At 48.8% G+C, this 20,762-nt stretch overlaps 6 protein-coding genes across 6 annotated transcripts; 4 read left to right on the top strand and 2 right to left on the bottom strand.

The window, feature by feature from the left end:
* Positions 1-239: 239 nt before the first annotated feature.
* CDV56_104526 (uncharacterized protein) lies at positions 240-593 on the top strand (the record flags this gene model as incomplete). Its single annotated transcript, XM_026758145.1, has 1 exon — positions 240-593. The coding sequence occupies one exon, from the start codon at positions 240-242 to the stop codon at positions 591-593; it is 354 nt and encodes a 117-aa protein (XP_026610730.1).
* A 1,787-nt stretch (positions 594-2,380) lies between these two features.
* Positions 2,381-3,677, top strand: CDV56_104226 (uncharacterized protein; the record flags this gene model as incomplete). The annotated part of the gene is made up of 3 exons (XM_026757845.1): positions 2,381-2,514; positions 2,761-3,007; positions 3,063-3,677. 3 exons carry the CDS (start codon positions 2,381-2,383, stop codon positions 3,675-3,677), a joined length of 996 nt encoding a protein of 331 aa, XP_026610729.1.
* Positions 3,678-4,629: 952 nt separating this feature from the next.
* On the bottom strand, positions 4,630-5,211 carry CDV56_104071 (uncharacterized protein; the record flags this gene model as incomplete). The annotated part of the gene is made up of 2 exons (XM_026757690.1): positions 4,630-5,112; positions 5,179-5,211. 2 exons carry the CDS (start codon positions 5,209-5,211, stop codon positions 4,630-4,632), a joined length of 516 nt encoding a protein of 171 aa, XP_026610728.1.
* Positions 5,212-6,310: 1,099 nt separating this feature from the next.
* CDV56_103879 (uncharacterized protein) lies at positions 6,311-7,126 on the top strand (the record flags this gene model as incomplete). Its single annotated transcript, XM_026757498.1, has 3 exons — positions 6,311-6,647; positions 6,708-6,792; positions 6,853-7,126. 3 exons carry the CDS (start codon positions 6,311-6,313, stop codon positions 7,124-7,126), a joined length of 696 nt encoding a protein of 231 aa, XP_026610727.1.
* A 1,793-nt stretch (positions 7,127-8,919) lies between these two features.
* CDV56_103623 (ankyrin repeat domain-containing protein) lies at positions 8,920-9,705 on the bottom strand (the record flags this gene model as incomplete). Its single annotated transcript, XM_026757242.1, has 1 exon — positions 8,920-9,705. One exon carries the CDS (start codon positions 9,703-9,705, stop codon positions 8,920-8,922), a length of 786 nt encoding a protein of 261 aa, XP_026610726.1.
* Positions 9,706-14,643: 4,938 nt separating this feature from the next.
* On the top strand, positions 14,644-18,680 carry CDV56_102589 (serine hydrolase domain-containing protein; the record flags this gene model as incomplete). The annotated part of the gene is made up of 3 exons (XM_026756208.1): positions 14,644-14,905; positions 16,470-17,190; positions 18,404-18,680. The coding sequence occupies 3 exons, from the start codon at positions 14,644-14,646 to the stop codon at positions 18,678-18,680; spliced, it is 1,260 nt and encodes a 419-aa protein (XP_026610725.1).
* Positions 18,681-20,762: the final 2,082 nt, after the last annotated feature.

Genomic DNA, 20,762 nt, shown 5'->3' with positions numbered 1-20,762 from the left:
CATAGAACTAGCAATAGTTAGAGACACCCAGGGCTCACCCCCTGGCGGCCTTTGCCCTGATCAGGGATAGTGGAAAACGTGCAAGTCACGAGCCACGGCCGTAAAATATACACACACACACACACACGCGGGGTTCCTCCCTCCTGCAACTGCCTCACGAGAGTCAGCCGCTCGCCTCCGCAAGTTGCTCGTCATCTCTCACGCAGTCAAGACTCGATTTTTTATTCTCTCCCTTCAAGATGACGTCCTTCAGCCAGTCCAGCACCGTTACGCCTGTCCCCCAGGACTCAGCATGGCCCCCGGCCCATATCTGGGAGACCATGAGCGCAGCGGACCGCGCCAGTTGGCTAGAACAGATACAAAGGGACAGGACCAGGCGTCTTGAGATGGATGAAGCCGAAATTGACCTCCGCCGCAGGAGGCCTCGTGTGGACCTGCGAGTCGACGAGGATAATCAGGAGGAGAACCGTGAGCCACCCCCTGAGGTAAAACCACTCATCAACATGTTCCCGGGTGTCTCTGCCGCCCTTCTTACCCGTGTCTTCAAGAGAAAGTTGAAGGCGACCGAACTCATACGCTTCAAAGAAAGATGACCGAGTCAGGAGGCACAGTAGGCTTCAAGAAGGCAGCATCATCACTTAAGGACTGGGGTCCTAACCCCCAAATATGGACCAACTGCTTCCTTACCTACTTGGCAGTCATAGGATACCTCTTTGGCGACAAGCACCCTAAGGCCGTCCCCAACTTGCTCATGTTTATGAGACAGATCCTGGACGTCGCTCAGACCTATCAGTGGCCGGAAGCAGTACTCCCGCTGGCTCTCAACTTCCACCAATATATACTGGATAAGGGAGAGCTGTCCACGGACAGTTACCTAGTCACTGCCCAGTTTCGCGAGAAATATCTTCGCCACAACCTCACTCTACCAGCTAAGTCACCACCACAGCCTTCAGCAGCCCGAACTCGCAATACAAGGTCTACCAGATCCTCGAATAATGATACAGAGACTTGCGATAAGTTCAACACGACAGGGTGCCTCTGGGACGGCTGCAAGAGGCGCCATGAATGTACCATATGCGGGTTAAGCAAGCATGGTGCCTCATCTTGCCGCAAGAAAAAATAGCAAGTAAGCAGTATAGTAAGGAGAGAAAACACCAGAGCAGCCTCCTACTTCTTACCGCCAACCGTAATGCCTTCGGGCCAACCAGCGAGGCCCAATACAGCTATCCCATTCCCAGTTTTCAACCCAGAACTCTCAAAACTACAGCCTTCTCCTTCGCCACTACATGCACAAAGATGGCGCAATCTCCTTTGTTACTATCCTGGCGATCTTGGACCTACTCTCACTGGTATCTTAACCTACAGCGTCCAGATCGGCTATGCGCCGAGTGTTGCTCTTCGCTGGTAGAAGGGGACCGACGCGTGAAACTGGGAGAGCCCCTTTTTCACGCACCTCGTCAATAATCCAACCACAACACCTCTAAATTCCGCACACCTCAGTATTTCTTCTTGGAAAAGCCCCCAGGCACCTTTCAACAAAGATGTTGAAAGGTTTCTCACATTGCCTCGACCAGTTTTTCAAGTAGTCATTCCGCGGGCGCGGAGAGGTTTTTTTTTTTTTTTGCTTCAAACATGCAGATAAGTATGGAGGTCATAACGCCAAGCAATATGGACGGGTATGGATTAGGTATTAGTATGGAACCTTCCATACTAATCCATACTGAGTATGGATTGAAGCGGGTATTATGTAATGGAAAACCAGCCTGACCACCATACTTTAAAAATAAATGTTTAACCTTCCTGTCCCTAGATATCAAATCGATATTCCAGATACAGACTAGTATAATGATAATTACCATATATTTCATACAAAAATATTAATTTTCTATAAGCATATTAAGTAATAGGCATATATCGCATATGCCTAAGGGAAGAGAAATGTAAGGTCGGCCATTAAGGTCTGAGGTCAACTGGTAAGATCAGCGTGAAGGGAGCAAGATAACCGTATATTGCTTAAGCAAGGAGAACTAATCGCTGAACTGCGGAATACTCAGCCGATTACGGAGATATCTACAGTGTATCATGCGATTTAGTAGGTCTAACCCTCCGCACTATCAGTGTTGGCTGCGTACGGTGGTATTATGGTCCGCTGTAGCCCTTAACAAGAAATTAAAATCTAAAAACAGTTGGGTGCTTATTGCTGGCAGAAAAAATGTAAAATCCCATTTTACTAATAACTGATTTATGCACATCACCATGGCGGCACTGAGTGGGCAATTATACTTAAACAGCCCTCCTCCATCGCCTAAGCATTGCTGTGACCATAACTCTTCTTCTTTTGCTCTAGCAAACACAACTTTATAACTTCCAGTCGCGAAGAATGTCTCAAACAGTAACCACCAGTAACGGCTGGGATCTAATCGCAGCCGCCTCTCAGGATGGACTCAATGCACAGCTTACAAAGTTACCCGCCATGCCTGTCCGGATGGATATACCTTTGGAGTTCTTGGGCCTGTAAATAGTAGCTCATGTCGACGTCGTTCTTAAAGCGCTGCAGATTAGAGTGAAGGACGGCTCAGGCCGTCAAGTTGATATACTGTTGCCAATAAAAGGCACCATTCTGTTGAACAACACGCCAATTACCATACCTGATGGAGAGCAGGTAGTTGTGACAACAGATCTTATGCAGATTGAGAACAAGTTGGAACCGCACCCGGACCCAACGCAGACTTAATGCGATCTGATCATCAACTTTGAGAGTGAGAAAGCTCTTATTGATATTACACTCGACATCCCCGCGGCAGAACTGGCCGCGTTGATACAAGTGCTGAAAACGGTTGTGAAACAAAGCCTTAAGAACGGCAAAGAGTACAAGCTCGCCTCCTTCTCGCTATCCAACGAGGACGTCCAACAATACAAGTCATTGATCCCTTATGTGGCTGACTTTTCCTTTGTTCAAGACACCACGAACCCGGGCCGCAGCAACCTTCTGGTGTTGATGCAGACAGTTTCTCAAGGAAAGGGAGAAACCTACTTCAACCCCGCTCCTGGCCTCTGACCAGGACTTCATGGTCCTTGTCTCGAACAAACCGTTCTTACAGTACTTTGTCATGCCTCCCATGATTGAGAACATGAAGAGTCAAGCCAAGCATCCTGAGGATGTGCCCAACCAGATTGCGATCACAAAGCTCACCGTGCCTGACCTCTACCAGGTGCAAAATACCCAGGACATTGGCCTTGATAAGGATCATGACCCGTGGGTCTCCACAATGACGGGTTGCATCGATACCCAGGCACAGGCGCTGTGCTTCTATCTTGATGTGAAGGCGGATGTGACTTTCCTCAACTTCCGCGTGGATGCATGGGATAAGAGCTGGCAGCAGTTCCAGGTCGATGACAAGGAGAACATCACCCTGGTCCAGGTCAATGAAGACAAGGGGAAGTCAACTACCGCTGAATGGTGGGAGTGGCTCCTCGCAAGTTTGAGTTTTGCCTCAGGGCTCGTCGTTGGTATTATGTTTGCTGTTGTGCAGGTCAACGCCCCGGACCTAGGTGGGACTTTTATTGAGACTGCCCCACTTATCGTCAAGTGGCCTAATCAAAAGGTTGTCACACTTAAAAGCATGAGAACCCCGAACCATGTGGTTCTGGACATTGCAGTTGACTTTTTTGATTGAAGATGGTCTGGATACTGGGAATTTGTTAGTAGTGGAACTGAGCTGATTCTTGATGACTTTATCGAATAATATATGCTTTTCATTTTTTTAAAGATCTTTTGTAGACGAAGTAGATTTGGGCTAGTCACTAGTTACAGCGAACTGCTTTGACAAAAGGAATGAATCACTTTCATGGAAATGGAAGCAGACAGCAATGCCAACCCTGGTCCCTAGAACAGTCCTGACTGGTTATCATGGGCTGTCTTTTTAAAAACATGGATTAGGGGAACAGGGAGATGATATGGATTGTGACAGGCCAAGTGCTGCACTAAGTTGTGAAAATGGGCTACAGGAAATACGCCATAGGGGAAAATCATGGTAAGTATTAACGCCTAAACTAGTAATATTATAAAATTTTTTTTACTCTGAGTAAAAATAATAGAGAGCTTAACAGCAGACCGCCAGTAGAGAAGTATGATATCACCCAGTATTCATAGTCTTAACGGAATACATCATACATAATTGGAAAGTAAATAGATAGCGACGCGTGAGATTCAAAAAAGTCAGCAGAATCTACACCATTCTTATAGCAAGAGTTCACAAGTTACTCTTGGCTATATTGCCCAACTGTTGCATGGTCTTCAAGCCACTAGCCACATTTTCCTGCAAGTGACCTCTTGGATAATAGTGCTGCCACGGTCAGATCCCCTTAAATGTCAATTGTTGAGTTCACAGACTGGTTTTAGACAATAACAGAGACTTGGAAATTAACTGGAGTAAGAGATGGGCCATCACCTGGCACTATTACTAGTGGTGATGATGTTATGGAATGGCTGATATGGTCCCTGTTAATAGGTAATTGAGTCTCGGGGCTGTGGTCGGTGGTGAATCCGCCACAGTTGTTGGGCGGTTACATTGATCCATAGCTAGCCTGAGTCCTTCTGCAGCTATAGCAGTATTGTTCACTTCATATTTACAGCTGCTTCCTGGGCGCCTTCCCACCCTTTTTTGGCGGCGGGCGTTGCGGACCCCCTCTGTACACCCCATCATCATCCGCCAGGCTCCGCAACTCGCCCACATCCGTGGTTGCAACCGAGACCGACACCGCCTGACTGTTGGCATAGCCAGCAGACAGCCGTATACTCTCCTGCGAATCTTCAATATTGTAAACAAGGAGCAGGGTATCCTCATCCGAGGTTGTTTTCTCATCGGCGACAAGAAACGTAGTATGATCTACTACAGTCTTCGATGCGTTCTCCTGTAGGAACTGGGCGATCTTGCCTATGTCCCAGCCAAGGAAAGGATACTGGAGGGACTCAACCGGCGGCTTGGTGACAGAGTCTTTTGTGTACTTCTGGAGTTCGGCCGCGTTGGCTGTCATAACAAGGATAAGGCTCGGAGGCGAATCGATTTTGCTTGAAGCCTCGTATGCTGTCGATAGGACAGATGTGATAACCTATCACTGTCAGTTAAGATGAGCTTCCACCCAGGGTCTGAGAGGGTTCTGCACAGTAGGTGACACCTCATGGGTGCAGATGATGGGAATAAGGCTCATTGTGAGTGACTTGCACCTTGTGATGTCTGTTGTTGATTCTAGAGTTGGGAGGGAGGATGGAGGTGCTAGGTGGAATGACTTGGAGGTGCTGCGGGGGTGGTAAGACACTGTCAGCCTACGTCACTTGAACAAACCGGTTGTTGCCTGCCGATCGATAATCACACAGCCTTGGGCCGTGATGGAGCTGCATTAGCGGTTCCAGTTATGGGGCGAAGGATAAGGCTGATGGCCGAGCTAAAACATACCTCATGCCATGCTATATACAGTCATTGGCTGAACCGGCTATTTTGCTATATCCTTACGCAACATGTTGCCTCTTCCTGTTTTATCCCAAGCAGAAGTCCAGGGTACCTGAGATCGGGAGGGTAGCCAATCCTGCCCCCAACGCAAGCTAAGAGCGCACCAACAAAGGGAAAGGCACAAAAGGCACCTGGCTGGTGGGTGGTGGTGTGGGAGGCGGGCCACAAAGCGAACAGCTGTAACCCTATAACGCTCCTATCTAAGGCTGGAATATAGAACGTGCTCCGAATAGCGCCCCTTGCCTCTCCATAAAGAGAGAGTGTTTGAGAGCATCCAAATGTACTGTTGGACGAGTCAATGGCCGAGCTCTGCCGGCATATCTCCTTCCTGTTCCAATCTAGTATGTCTTAGACGAACTGGAAAACAAGCTGTAGTTTCCTTGTTGTCTTGGACGTAGTCCAGTCAGCCTGTAGGCCCAGAGACCAGCAAGCCTATAGTATCTGTGATAGACTGGTAGTCTGCTTCATTCCCTGCGGCTGTAGCCTGCTTGGGGGCTATCGTCTAAGTGCAATGCCACGCGATGACGAAAACTCCGCAGATCTAGTGCTTACAGCACGAGCATCAAGCATGGTATGGGAAGAGCAATGCAAGATGCCTTGCCAGCTCTCGACGTGAACTCCAAGGATCACTTTGGGGGCCGTATGCACCTTGATCACAACACACCAGTTCACATACCTAGGCATAGACAATGGCCAGAAAAGTATATAAACCGCTCCCTTGAGCAGGCTATCCTCATCTTCAACCAAAGGCACTTTCTAATATCAAGCAAAAAGCCACTCATGACTCCAAAGCCCTAGCCATGCGTGTATTTGTCTCCGTTGCCCTTACGGCCTTGGCCTCGACCGTCAACGCAGCGACATTCGACTGGGACTGCACCAACGCCCTTGGAACATGCCAGAACTACTGTTTCTACGCACAGTGCCGGGGCGGCGCAGGCCAGCAATTTACCTACGACTCGGATACGTCCAATCGTGCCCCCCGGAGACGGGCGTCCGGGTGCAGCAGAAGCCCCTGCAGCGACACTAGCCTGTCGTACTCGAGCTTCGGCAACTCCTGCGACGAGTTCCCTTTTGCTAGTACGCAGGAGGGTGGGTCGGGAGCACGCCTGCGGTGCGTCGATTCGACGGAGAACAGCAGTATGTCCACTCTTTTCCGGGACAGCCGCAAGTCCAGTCCACTAATGCATAATACCGTAGGCGAGGGTGGCCAGCTTAGCGCCTTCTACGGCACCATAAACAACGGCGACAAGTTTGGCATCACCATTGAGAACTGGAAGGGAGCGTACGTTTCTAACCCGCCTCCCCTTCTTCATGCAAAAGCTTTGCTAAATCATAGTCCTAGTTCCTACTGTGAGGACAACCCGTCCTGCACGAACGACGGCGGCGAATTCTTCCTGGACCCGACTGGCAACTTCGTCGACGGCAAGAGGAGCATTGCTGGCCGTGGGCTTGAGCTTGATCCGGGCTACAGCACTCCAGCGGCACGGCTCAGGACAATTAAGACGGAGGATGGCAGCGAGCATCTGGTTATTGCGGAGGATGGTGCGAACCCGCTAAAGACGGGTGACGAGATTTGGAGTGCGCGTCGGAATGCTACTTTGAAGATTGTGGACTGATTAAATGCCATTGGACAGTGGATGAGGTGGATAAAAGGAGAGACAGTACCAGGCTTAGCAAAGCAGGAAGGGAGGATGTAGTTAGGACCATGTCTGCATCTGTGAGATTAGGATCTAGTGAGATTAATGCGCTCCTCTCGGGTCCGAATAGAGAGTTTACAGTCTTATCTGCATAATCAAAACACCACGGGACCGCTCGAAGCTGATGTCCCTGGCGCGGACGCCCAGTTTGACACACGCATTCAGTTATACTCAGTGTATATCCTTAGTGGACAGCCCAGAACAATACGCAATAATCCTCCACCATAGGTACACGTCCTGGCGTATTCAGCTATTCAGCGACGTCTACCTCAGCGGTCTGACATGCAGGTAATCGTCAGCAAAGCAATCAGGCGCAATGATCATGATGTCCGAAGTATTCAGGTTGGCAGTTCACTCTGACAAATGGAACCCAGGGTGGGCCATAGCACCGAGGCGTGTCAGGTTATTCCAGTGGTGCTCTTTTATCAGTTGCTCTCAATGTTTCCTCGCTTCCAACTTTCCCATTAGCCAACCGTCTGTACCCTGAAGGATCTCATCCACCAGTTCTTGGGGCAGCCCCGCTGTGGCAAGCTCCTTACTAACTGCTTCTGTCTACCAGCTATGCGGCGGCGGCGGCACGTTGCAGGTTGAACATATTCCAAGGTTCGATAGTGGGGATTCCACCGGATATGGCTTGATCGAATGTTAATGCCCCGCGCGGTTTGGATCAGCCAGCTCGAAGGGCTGGGCCTGGTGTTCCATCACATTGGGAAAGGCTGCCAGTCAGCTCTGCGGTGTAGCAGTGGAGCCTATATCCACGAACTTTTTTATTGCGGGGCTCTCAAGCAATGGCTTCAAGGATACGTAACCCAGCTTTGCCTCAATTGCTTCCATTTCTTGTGCGGGCGTAAGATGGAGAGTAGCTGTTTGTCGTCATCAAATATATTTGGCGTGGAGTCAGCCATGGTTGTAGTAGCTAAGGTTGTTCAGGGAACGTTTCCAGAAGGTCACAAAGACACTGGCTTTGTGCCTTTGGTGGCTGAGATGCTGTTTAGAGGAGAGATAGAAAGGATTGAGATAAATACAGATGAGCGCATCTGAATACCTTGACGGATGACAGCATGATTATGAGGGGGGAACTCCAGGCTTATAAACCCCATGTCGGTTGTTTTGAAAGCACGCCAGTAGTGGGTCCGTATATTGTTTTTCTACCCAGGAAACTGGGAATACACTCTCCCCTATTGCGAAGCCAACAACGAGCTTCCTCCAGAATTCTACCATGATGCTTCAATAGTCCCAACCCTCTCCTACTTCTCTGGTGGTCCTTGATCTGCTACATCCATGAATGTAAGGACTAGTGGCGCACTAATTATGAACAGGGATACAGGGATACTGGATGCATGAAGAATCAGAGATAGACGGTCGATGTGATAGATCTCTCAACGTCAGCGATAACGTCACATAATACAACCCACAGCACGAGAAGCAAGTCGGTGGATCGAAGAGCAGAGGAGTCCTAGCTTTCCTAGGGCTTCCGGCAATCCATATGGTACCTGATAAATGCAACTCCATGAAGGTCTATGGATCATTCATCGGGCCATCCGCTGACATTCTGGTGTGAGCTGGATACTCCAAAGCATATCCTGAATCAGCACCGCCTTGCATCGAATAGTTGATTGGAGACGCCTTTACCAACACCCACATAAGCTTATATACTTATAGAACCTAATTAAACTAGATATTAATATTCTAATATAACTAGATATCAAACCCTAAAACCTCCAACTAATCAGATTATTAACCTTAATATGACTCAACGTCCAATCATCCAACCCCTGTGGGATAGGCGTGGCCCCTGAGTCTAGCAACAGGCGCGTTATACTCTTATTGCCCTCTGCAAATTCCAGAGCTGTACGTCCCCCATCATCCATTGCACCGATATCCGCCCCGGCCCCAAGAAGTATTCTCACTGACGTCAGATTGGCAGCTGCAGCAGCGCAGTGCAATGCTGTGCGCCCCTCGGCGTTTCTTAACTCAATGTCGACCCAGCCCTGCTTCAGCATCAGTGCGAGAATCTCATCGCAGCCCCAAAGTGCCGCTGTAATAAAGAGATGGTCGTGGGTCTTAAACGCGCTTTGGGCCGCAATGTCAGCGCCGAGCTCAACGAGGGCCGCGAAGGCGCCGGCTGAGTCGCCGTCCAGCGCGCAGGCGAGATAGCTGTCGCCGTTGGGGTCCATACCCCAGCGAACCAACTCGCAAACTATGGCCGCTTTGTCATCGCCGTACCAATTGCGCAGATACGGATTAGCGCCGCGGGCTAGTAGGCTTCGGGCCGTGAGCACGTGCCCACCCGCGGCAGCGTGGATCACAGGTGTAGAGCCCATGCTCGTCAGCTCGTTGACGCCGTAGGCGCCGCTGTCGAGAAGCCGAATAACCGCCCGCTCGAGACCGTGGCGCGAAGCATGGTGGAGCGCAGAGAAGCTGCTGCACTCGCCCGCATTCCAATAGTTGCTGTTGCGGCCCATCCAGTACTGCCGGATCTGGTTCGCTGTGGCCATGGAGGCCGGGCAGGAGAAGAAAGCGAATAGCGTCATTACCATCTATCTAACACTACTATTTCCAGATTTCTTTCGACAAAAAGCTATTAGATCGCTAGAGGGATACTGGGATATGAAAACCACCCGACACGAAGCTGTTCTGGCGGAGTGACAGGGCACCCTTGAGTTCAGCCAGCTCTGAGGTTGAGGCAGGCTACAAGGCATATCACAGGTCTATGCCACAGAGTGCTTCGGTGAGGGAAGGAAGAAGGCCTAAGTGCTTCACTTGGATGTAATGGAAGTTGTTAAGACTGATAATGCAAGCAGTTGCCGGATGTGTTAAGGGCAAGGCCTACACCGTGACTAAACTGCTGATGGAGACCCCATCTGCCTGTCAGACACAGTGCACCGCCTCTAAGCAATGAAGCATATGGCTAGAACTGAGCTAGGTTAGTGGGGGCCTGGATATAATAGGGAGCATGCCGGCAGGATGCTACTGTTGGAGGCTTCTGTAAGATATGGTCGGCTAGCCGAGGGAGACCTCAGTTAGTAACGGGAAACTGTCTCTTAGAGGCAGTGGGCTGTAGCGCCAGATGAGTGACCAGAGGGTGCTAGGAATGTGTGCTCCTAGTTCGTACCTGGGCCACAGCTGTGTGGTATCGCCGGCATATATGCTTCTAATTTGTACTTGGACCGCAGCTGTGTGGTATTGCTAGCACGCCTCCTAGATAGGCCTGCGGAGACTCTATGGTGGCTCGAGAGGACGGATGCGCATGTCGGTTAGCTTAGAGAGGGAAAGCATCGTGCCTGATTCGTACTCAGGTCCCCAGGGGACTATCCTGGCGCGGTATCACCCATGATGTTGCGCCCTTGCGGCTGGCTTAAGGTGCGAACTCTGGAGATGTAGAAGGGAAAGCTTCGCAGCGGAACTTTTTGGTCGGGGTTCTGCCATTAGGGAAGGGTTAAATCACCACTCAGTTCCTGACGAAGTAGCCGGGGTCCGACTGGTGGAAGATGGTATGGAATCGACCGGGCTTGTTAAGGCTTTGCCACAGGCGACCGCGAGCCACCCAACCCCTAGTGTCTCTGGGGCCCTAGATATCTGTTTTCAGAAGCGGATTTTCCGCCACTGGATTGGATGCCACAGCCTACCAAGCACTCACCCACTAGCCAAGTGTATAAAGAACATCAACCAGCAGTCTAGATCACCATTTGGATCACTCTCTCGGATACTGCCGCTTGAACAAAGTCGCATGGAGACAATCAGACCATACCATTCTGCCCCATGGGAGTTAGACTAGCAAAAGGTTATATGCCATGAAGGAACAGAAAACACAGAAACCACCTTTGAAAGACCAAAGATCAAGATCTACACCTACGGATCAGCACGGAATAATCTGATTAGAATTAGTCTGGCAGTGGTGACCGGGGATCAAATTATGAAATCTACCTCCACAACAGTGGAGACAGACCATCACATAGACCTACACATTGCCCAACTTTGTCATGGGTTGACCCCATGACACGCACCGCATTGTGTATGCGGCTGTGGTCACGTGGTTCCCTGTTAGTCCGCCGCCGTGTCACCTTAGCACGACGACAGCCTGTATCTAGTTTTCTCTCTTTAGCAATTCCACTTCGTTCCATCGCGACCGTAAGGGAGGCTAGTGGTACAAGATCCGTAAGGGACACTCTAGCCCGTGACAAACTTGGCGCTATCCTGGAAGCACTCCAGCTGGCAAGGGAACTGCTTCAAGGACCCCCAACCTTGACGGACATCATAGGTATCATAATCTATTCAACTAACCAATCTAGCCTACAGTGTATCACTAACCAAGGATCCCACAGAGGACAGCAAGTCATACAGCAAATCATAAGACAAATCAAGCAGATGATGCAGATTGAGATCCAACTCACAATCAGATGGGATAGCAAATGATTTACAGAACCAAGGACTTTAAATGGCTAAGGTAGCAAGCCACTACGCCACCCAGAAGGGAGCTCAGCCGGATCCACCAGCTTGGGCTACCCAACGCGCAAGATCCACTGCGTGGAGGCAAATGTGGAATACACTTAATCAGGCACGAAAGGAGCAGTTTCTACAAAATCCTTTTGGTAAGTACACAAGAGAGATCGATGCGTCCCTTCCAGGATGACATACTAGGACCTTGTATGATTAGCTCAGCAGGACACAAGCATCAACCTTGGCACAGCTCCGAATAGGCCACACTCAATTGAATTAATACCTATGTCGAATTGGACAAGCAGCTGATGAAACCTATGAATGCACAGAGGGGCAAGAAACAGTACAGCATTTTCTGTTCGAATGTAAACAATAGGAAACATACCATGGGGAAATGAGAGTGGCAATGGGCAATCGATACGGGGACATGTCATACGCATTAGGAGGCCGATCAAGGAGAAAGAAACCCACAGGAGAAGAACTCAACCAGGAAAAGAATTAGAGACCGAACATGGAGGTGGTTAGAACAGTGATACAATTTGCTATGGCAGCAGGGCGATTGAACCATGAGAACTAAGAAAAGGCATGTCACATGCATAGATAGATGACTCAGCATAATCAGCTCGGAGGCTACATGCAGTCTTAGGCTGCGCACAGCCGGAGGAATAATTCATTCATTCATTCATTCCATAGAGGCTCATAGGGACTCTTGACATCGTCACATCATATAGGTTCAATTGGCTTCTAGCTCGTAACATAAATAAAGTCCTTGTTATGGTCATATAATCGGATGTTACGAAACACGAACACACATACACATTCTCTGTAGTTCACTAGTTCTGGTGTTGTATCTTGGTTGATGACTTGGTGCTTTTCACTGTGAGATGAGCGGTTTTGAATTTTGATTGCGAAGCGAAGCTGAGCAACCCTATAGTAAAATCCCCCAAGGGCAAAGCTCAACACTCATTGGTCAGTTTTCGGAGCAATTTGCGAGCTCCAATTGGTCCACAAAAACACAAAACACGTGAATATAGGGCTTCTTTGTAGGGTTTCTGAATAGCTACGACTCTTGAACTTCTAACCTTCCCTCTCATACTTTCACTCAACCTCTGATTCCATGCAAACGCATCATTCTCTACAAGATGAATGAGGTTTCCCCGCAGCAGTAGTGCATTAACTGCTTAAAGACTCTACCAGTCAATAATTTTCGTTCAAAACGTGGGAATCGGATAGTGACGTGCATAGGTCGTCGAGAAAGCCATAAAACAGTTTGTCCAAATTCCTTGGTATGCCATTATATGTGTTAATTATCAAGACCGCTTCAAAAAGGAAAACGCAGGAGGCCCGGATACAATCGCCGTCGAAGAATGACCCATAGATGAGGCCGGAGGACTATCCCAACAGATAGAGCTCTCTATTGGCTGCAGGGTTATGCTCACATAAAATCTCTGGACAGAAGCAGGCCTCGTCAATGGTGCGTTTGGCACAGTACTCGACATTATCTGGGCAGCAGGGAGTGATGCCAGGAAGGAGCCCCCGAATGCCATATTGGTTCATTTTGATCACTATCCCGGCGAGCCGTTCCAGATACTAGATGGGAAGCCAGTAGTTCCCATCATTCCTGCCCAACGTGATTTCCAACACGGTATGGTTGCCTGCAGGCGCTTACAGTTTCCCTTAATGATAGCATATGCTATCACAGTCCATAAGTCTCAGGGAATTACTGTATCTCGAGCTGTTCTAGATATTTCGGAGCGGGATTTCGCACCAGGAATCCGATACGTCGCTGTCTCTCGAGTTAAGCATTTGCAGGGCATTCTTTTTGAGGAGGCATTCGACCTGCAGTCATTACTACCAGATAAAGACGCAGATCGCCGGGCAAAAGGGAAGAAGAGTCTAGCTCAAATGCGGCTGGATGATGTCCAAGATCGAGAGTCCGAACACGTATCATTTCTTCCCTCTTCTCCTTGATTTGATTTCACTGACAATTTCTCTCCTGTATAGTTTGGATACATCCCCCTCCCTCCCCCGCTTCATCCGTCGTCGTTTGAATCGAATTTGCCTACCCGTTCCTCTCCTCTAAAGCCATCTTCTTTGCACAATCACGACTCTCGAGACAACGTTGTCAGCAGCTCTCCTAGAGCATGACAAAATAGGGATATAAGGGGCAGGAGGGATTCTCCTAGCCGGCAGAGAGCCGGCTCTGTCATTCGAGTTTTTGACTCTTCACAGTCATTCAATAAGCAGCCGATACAGGCACAACAACGAACCTCATCATCTACCATAGATACCGTAGATACGAAGTCTTCCAACCGCGTAGGCCACGCAGGCTTCTGGTTAAAATCTGAATCCAATATTTTGAATAACTAGGTAACTAAGGTGTTATTAGACTGCCAGCCATTTTTAATTACTTCCTACAATACAATAATAATCCGATTCTTTGGGCCCGGGGGGTTGGGGACCTCCTGGCAAAGGATCGGGTACTAAGATGGCGGCCCCAGGGGCGGTCGAACCTTCATTTGCATCTGCTTAGCGAGGGCCCGGGGCCCACAGCCACACCCGCCGAACAGCTCCACTCAAAGCTGAGATTAAATATCCCCGGCTTGGCGTAATTAACTCGTGACTCGCAGAGAATCCTCATATGAGGAGAGAGAAAAAATGCCTCATACAATTGTCTTTCATACCCATGGGCTGTTAAGGCAGGTGAGCCTGACACCACGTGACGATAACGGAATAGGTATGGGCGGGGCCAAAACGACTGCTTATGTAACTAATGTTATTGCCCACCTGGGCAACCCAGGTGAGGTCCCGGGTCCCGACCTCGGGCGGTCTATCCCCGGCACACTCTACTACGGCCTATGACAACTGAAACCACAAACCATACTACTTACTACTCTCTATATCTATTGTTGAACCTACCTTGCGCATTCATCGTCGGATAATCACATACTGGATTGCTAGGAATATTGAGAGATCGGAGATCCGGACCGAACTCAATGCCCAAGACAATGGATTCGGACTCTGAATCATATGAGAAAACAGGGGGAAAACCCTCAAAGGACATCCTTGAGCCCGCCGTCCTCTTTTTGTCAGGTCAATCTGTCCTCGCTGAGGCTGCAACTTCAACCCCACTTTACCAATTAAACAGTGACATCAGGTCAATCTCGAACAAGGACTCGTCTGTGGCATTCGGAAGAGTCGAGCACGATGTACCTGAGCTCGAGATCGAGATCAAGGGCGTCACTGCTGGCACACCGCGTAAGCGACATCTTTTCTACCTCGCACACCCTGTAAATGCGCAATACCGGACCGATATACCTGCTAGGTATTACATCACTTCTGTGGTGCCTGAGATGGTGGGCAATATTCGCCTTGAGACTTCTGAGGCACGGTTTCAAAGGACGTCCTTTACAGCGATGTTAAGCGCGAAAAAAACCGCCTCCGATAAGCCATTATTCGACGAGGGCACACAACAACTCCTATTGTTTGATATCCACCCAAATTGGAAAGTCGGTCGCAATTGCTATAGGTGGAGCGATTCCAATGGCAGACAGGTGGCTGTTGAAGAAAAAGAGGATGACAGATATAAATTATCTGTTATGAGGATTATGCCGCAGGAGTTGAGGGATGCACTGGTTGCTACATGGCTGTTAAGGCTGTGGCACGACACGGCCGAGAGTAAACAAGCTAAAAGGGAATGTGAGTTGACTTGAGCTCTGTTACTATTGAATCCTTGTAATAGTTACTAGGGCCTTATCTTTTAGCTAACTTCTCTTTCTAGTCTTTGAAAGCATGACATCACCAGAAGCATATAAAGAAAGCATGAATCTATATATGCCGAGGCAGTGCATAATCATGTGAGATTAGTTAGGTAGTAACTGTGCCTGCCGACTACATGTTTAGCTCCTTATAGAAGCTCTGGAACTCCTAAACCCTCATCTGTCCACAACGGGAACGCCGGCTTGTGTAGGGTCTTGCCGCTATCTCGCGCATTCAATGTATGGTTACACTAATATTCATGCATTGTCCAAACAATGCTTACCCATAGGAACCTTGGGAGCTAAGATTGACATGATTTTGTTGAGAAGAGCAGCTACCATCCAGTCCTCTCGGTCACAGGACGAATGAACTTGCTGCTTAAAGGCTTCAATGCTAGCAGGGATGTGTCATTGTTGATTTTCAGCATGTGAAATTCGAGGTACATAAATGCTAGAAGAAGCTAATGGTCTTCTGTTTGAACATCATTTTTCTTTTTTCAGACTTACTGATATCTCAGGGTACTAGACCTAAGAAAATACATGCTGTCAAAGTATAGGAGATACTGAAATACTATTACCCTGAAAGAGTGACTGTCATGACATTATTTCAGTATAGTGGTATAAGTTTTCTGATACATGCTGTATGTAGCGAACCACGGGGGTCATGTGGGTACCACATGACTGTCAAAATCCGCAATACCGATGTGAGATCGGAATACGCTAGCAATCTATATGTAGGCTTAGAATTCATTGAAGGTCTTGATCTTCTCAAACGAGTGACTATCTAGGCCATATATATACTGTAAATGTGTTATGTGGCCACGCAGATGTGGCCCGGACTCGGCCTTGGCACAAAGACACGATCACAGTGGTTTGGTCGTGCTCCAAGGTTGTCACCAACCTAGCAGCTCTCATTCTTGTCGATCGTGGTTTGCTTGATGTGAATGAGAAGGTGGCCACGTATTGGCCGGAGTTTGGAGCCAACGGCAAAGAGAATATTAAAGTGTCTCACATTCTCAGTCACTCTTCTGGGGTCCCCGCATGAGAGCTTCCTATGACCCTAGAAGAAATATATGACACGAAAAAGGCTACCGAGAAGCTTGCTGCTCAGGCCCCCTGGTGGATTCCGGGTGAGAGCAGCGGATACCATCTCACAAATCAAGGTCACCTTGTCGGTGAAATCATTCGACGTATAACTGGCAAGCCGCTTGAACAGTTTGTGGCCGACGAAATCACAGGTCCCTTGGGAGCTGATTTTCAGTACGGAGTACCAGAAGAGCATTGGTCACGCACAGCGGATGTCATCTCACCTCCAGCGCTCCCGTTCAGCGAGCTGGATCCGCAAAGTATTACGGCAAAGGCGATCGCGGGCTCGCCTTTTCCCGCTGAGGCTTCTATGACTCCGGGTTCCAGAAAAACCGTGTCCGGTGCGAACAATGGATTTTCCAATGCGCGCGCATTGGCCCGAATTGGGTCTATAGTCTCTCTGGATGGCATTCTCGATGAGAACAAACGAATCATCTCAGCGAGTACCGTTGAGAAAATGCTCACGGAGCAGATTAAGGGAACGGATATTGTCACCTTTGATTTTCTGCGATTTGGTCTTGGTGTAGCTCTGCCAGCACCGCAAACTTGTGCCTGGATTCCTGAGGGACGAATTGGCTTCTGGGGAGGCTGGGGAGGATCAATGATCATCATGGACCGTGACCGACGCATGACTATCGGCTACGTGATGAACAACATGTCTGGTAGCGGCACTCTGGGTAATGACAACACCGAAGCTATGTCAGAGAGATTTATAGGGTCGTTGACGGGCTGTGCTCCTCGTCTGCATAGATTCATCAAGTCATATTAAGATTGGTCTTCAATAATGTATACATTACTTTGGCAAAAACTTTTTGGGCATGAATGAAGAATATACGAGCAAAGCGAGATAAAGCACACATTCTCATTTAAAGAGAAAGTGCGCAGAGAAAAGGGGGGTTAAAATGCAATCTAGCATTACTTCTAGGTGTTGTTATTCAGAGGAAGATTACTTCATTGATTCTCATTTTCCTAGATAAGGAACTTGAAGCCTTTTTATATACAGCGTCTAGCGTCTGAATCAATGACTAATTGAGTCTAATGAACGCGTCATTGATTTAATGTTTTCCAGAGCTTCATATCACAACACAGTGTAATCAATTCCGTTCCAGTCCATACAATTTGTCAGTTTCCGGTGTTCCAATGTAGCTGTATGGTTGAGCAAGTTCTATTGTCACGGGCTAGAAGCCAATTCTGTCAGGATTCCGTCCCGTTTAGGTTTAGCGTCCCGACTTAGTCAGCCTATATATAGTTGGCCCCTGAGCCATCCTAATTGGACACTTTGCGCTTCCTGATTCTCTCAAATTCAACCTATACAATAGGTTTGGACTGTAAGAACTCGCTAAGGGCCTTCTAACTAAGGACACGGCGGCTGAACAGATATCGACGCACGCACGGTAAACAATGTCACGTGACTGAGAAAGTTCGTGATGTACATGATCTCGCGAGTGCCCGATAGGCGGGCTCGAGCACTCTGCGGGCCCTGCCCGCTACACGCCTTGTATGTTTTGCAGGATGAGATGGTATGGTGATGTCTTCATCTAATTCCGGAGGGCAATTGACCATAACCACAAGTGTGAGGGCCTCAGGGTGAAGTAATTCTTAAAGTTAAGTAACACGTAACACAAATAGTTCATGTATTCAGGGGTTCAGTGTCAGAAGGGTGATGCGTTCTGGTTCCCATAAACTATTCCAGATGGGGTAGGGCCTTTTCTATAAAAGGCTTGGTTTCACGGGCATCCGCAGAATTCTGATTGGCTGATCCCGCGTCCGAGAAAATCAGACTGAAAAAAAGTCGTCAACTTGAACACGCTTCTACACCACAATCAGATGAAAAAATGATTTAAAATATAGAGTACTGCTTAATGAATGGCTGTTCTATTAATTGTTTAATTTTGAGTCTAAGAAAACGTAGTTTTGCGTCTAAGTCTAGTCGTGTTTTGGTAGATGGCTGCGCTTGCGGCTTAGGCCGCCAAGACGCTCGGCATGTGCTGATCGCCTGCCCGCCCTACGCAGGGCTCCGGTTTCGCACGGTTTGGCAGCACCCACGGGAGACTGACTATGCTCGTCTGCTTCGCGAGCCTGGGTCAGTACAACGCGCTGCTCGCTTCATGATTGCTACAGGGCTCCTGGGCCAGTTCCGGGGCTTACCAGACACATTCCGGGTTAGCGATATGGGTGGCGACCCCTGACCTGCGTACCGCTGCGGCTCGCTTGCAGGGCTTATTCGATGAGGAAGACCACTAGGCTAGGCGCCTCTCGGGGTGTTTAGATCAGTTAGGCGCGAAGATAGGGGTTACGGGTGTTAATGCTGTAGGCGACCTCTACGCAGGCCCTGAAGCTATTCGAAACTTCGTCATCGCTTTTGTCGCACTCGATCTTGAGTTGGTAGCGCTATCCAAGCTCCATGTCAACAATCACATGGGAGCCCTAAGAAGTGAAGAAATCTTTGTATGTCGTCACGACCTCACTGTCTGAAGGATTCTATGCAGGTAATTGCATGACCTTAGTTTTGATCTCAGAGTTGTCCGGCCCGTCAATGTTGGCGTGGTAACAATTTTGATTCCAACTAAAGAACCCATAATTGTGATCTTCTTGGAACGTCTTGCGAGTTGTGTACTTGGTGTGCTGCCAGAGACACTCAATGCCCCATAGGAGCATGACCCTTTGGCATCCGCCTCCATGAAGTCTTCCGCTTTCGAGCCGGAGTTGAATGTCTAGAGTTCATTCTCAGTGATCGGCTCATGTGTGAGAGGGACATTACTGGGACATTCGAAATGCCTGATGACCATTTCATTATCGACAAGAATGTTAACTGATTGTGTTAAATTGTCCTGTTCAAATGTGACGGCCTTGCGCGATGGCCTGCTGCGAAGAATACTTCTGATATGGAATTGATTCACTAGGTTTTCGTTAGTCCTGTCCGATGCAAGGACTCATGCTATACCAACCGGCGTCTGTAAAGTCAACGGTCCTTCCCAACCAGTCGACAGCATCCAGATGCTCACTGATAACTGCGCTTCCATTACTCATGATGTCGACGTTCCAGTTCCCGAACCAAGGTAGAGAATTTGGTCTGAATGCCTCTGGGCTAAGTGTGAGCAGACAGAATGAAGCTGTAATTTCAAGGACATCCTCGAAGCTACAAGCACATCAGACTAGGAGTCTGAGATATTTATAAGCTTCGTGTTATCGCATAACCATCAAGGTGAAATACGCCTTGCGCACCTCTTCTTCTGAGCTGTGTCTGCCAGGAGGTGTCGTGGTCCGCCATTGATCGTCATCAATTCAGCGGTCGGTGAGTGTCACATGCTCCTATCATTTCAGCTGGCTAATAGTCAGTATGTCAGCCCAGCAATCTGAAAGCTTGTTCCCTAGTATGGTTTTAAGCTCAGCCTGGAACGGTCTGGCTCTGCGCCACGGCGTCAGGACAGCGTCCTTGCATGTAACGGCCTCGTCCAGGCTCCTGCAAAGATCCCTGAATGCTGTTGGGGTTTGAAAAAAACAAGAGCTACAGTTGGGGTGCAAAAGTTCAACCTGGCCCAAGATTACCTCCAGTCGTTGTCCAAGAGTTTACCTCTGGCATGACGCAATGATTAAGGTATCCTGGAATGCGGACTTCTCGGCGGACAAGGGTCTAACATTAGACAGCACTAGCGACCGACTCGTATCAACCGCCTTTTAAAAGGCCCTCTGCGTCACCCTTGATGTGATGTTCTTCACCACTGCTACTTTGGAAGTTCTATCTCCAACAACAAAATACACCTAAACATGAGCCATGTCGGGAACCCTCATGAGTTAGAATCTACATCCTAGAGCAAACTCTCTTTTCACTAACCGCTGATTTTTGATCTAGTGATAAGGTGCTGGCGGCGCCCATCCAACTTGGAGCACATGACGAAGACAGAAAAGCAATTCAATCATATTTTCCGAACGGACTTCCGACTGACTGGGGCTTTATGTACCATCAGACAAAAACAGATCATGAGGAGAAGTTTCTCTGTAGCAACTGGGCTGGACACCGAGTCAAGCAAGACCTAGCAGTGGGGCAGGAGTACCCATTTGCGAAGGAGCATCCGGTCGCAACCGATGATTACAGCGTCGGTCAGCGGGAAGATCTCCTGGCGCAACTCGATCTATGGGACGCAACTAAGAAGAAGCTCAAATTTATCGAACAATGCGACGCCACAGATCCGGCAAGGGTGAGCTGAGCCCCTCTTGAAGGTCGACATCATGGTAAGACGTAGGCTAATGTACTCAAGATGCTGATTATC

This window comes from Aspergillus thermomutatus (assembly GCF_002237265.1).
Source record: "Aspergillus thermomutatus strain HMR AF 39 chromosome Unknown NODE_283, whole genome shotgun sequence".
Classification (NCBI taxonomy): Eukaryota; Fungi; Ascomycota; class Eurotiomycetes; order Eurotiales; family Aspergillaceae; genus Aspergillus; species Aspergillus thermomutatus.
Note: the sequence above shows the minus strand (reverse complement) of the source record. Positions and strands in the feature narration are given on the sequence as shown.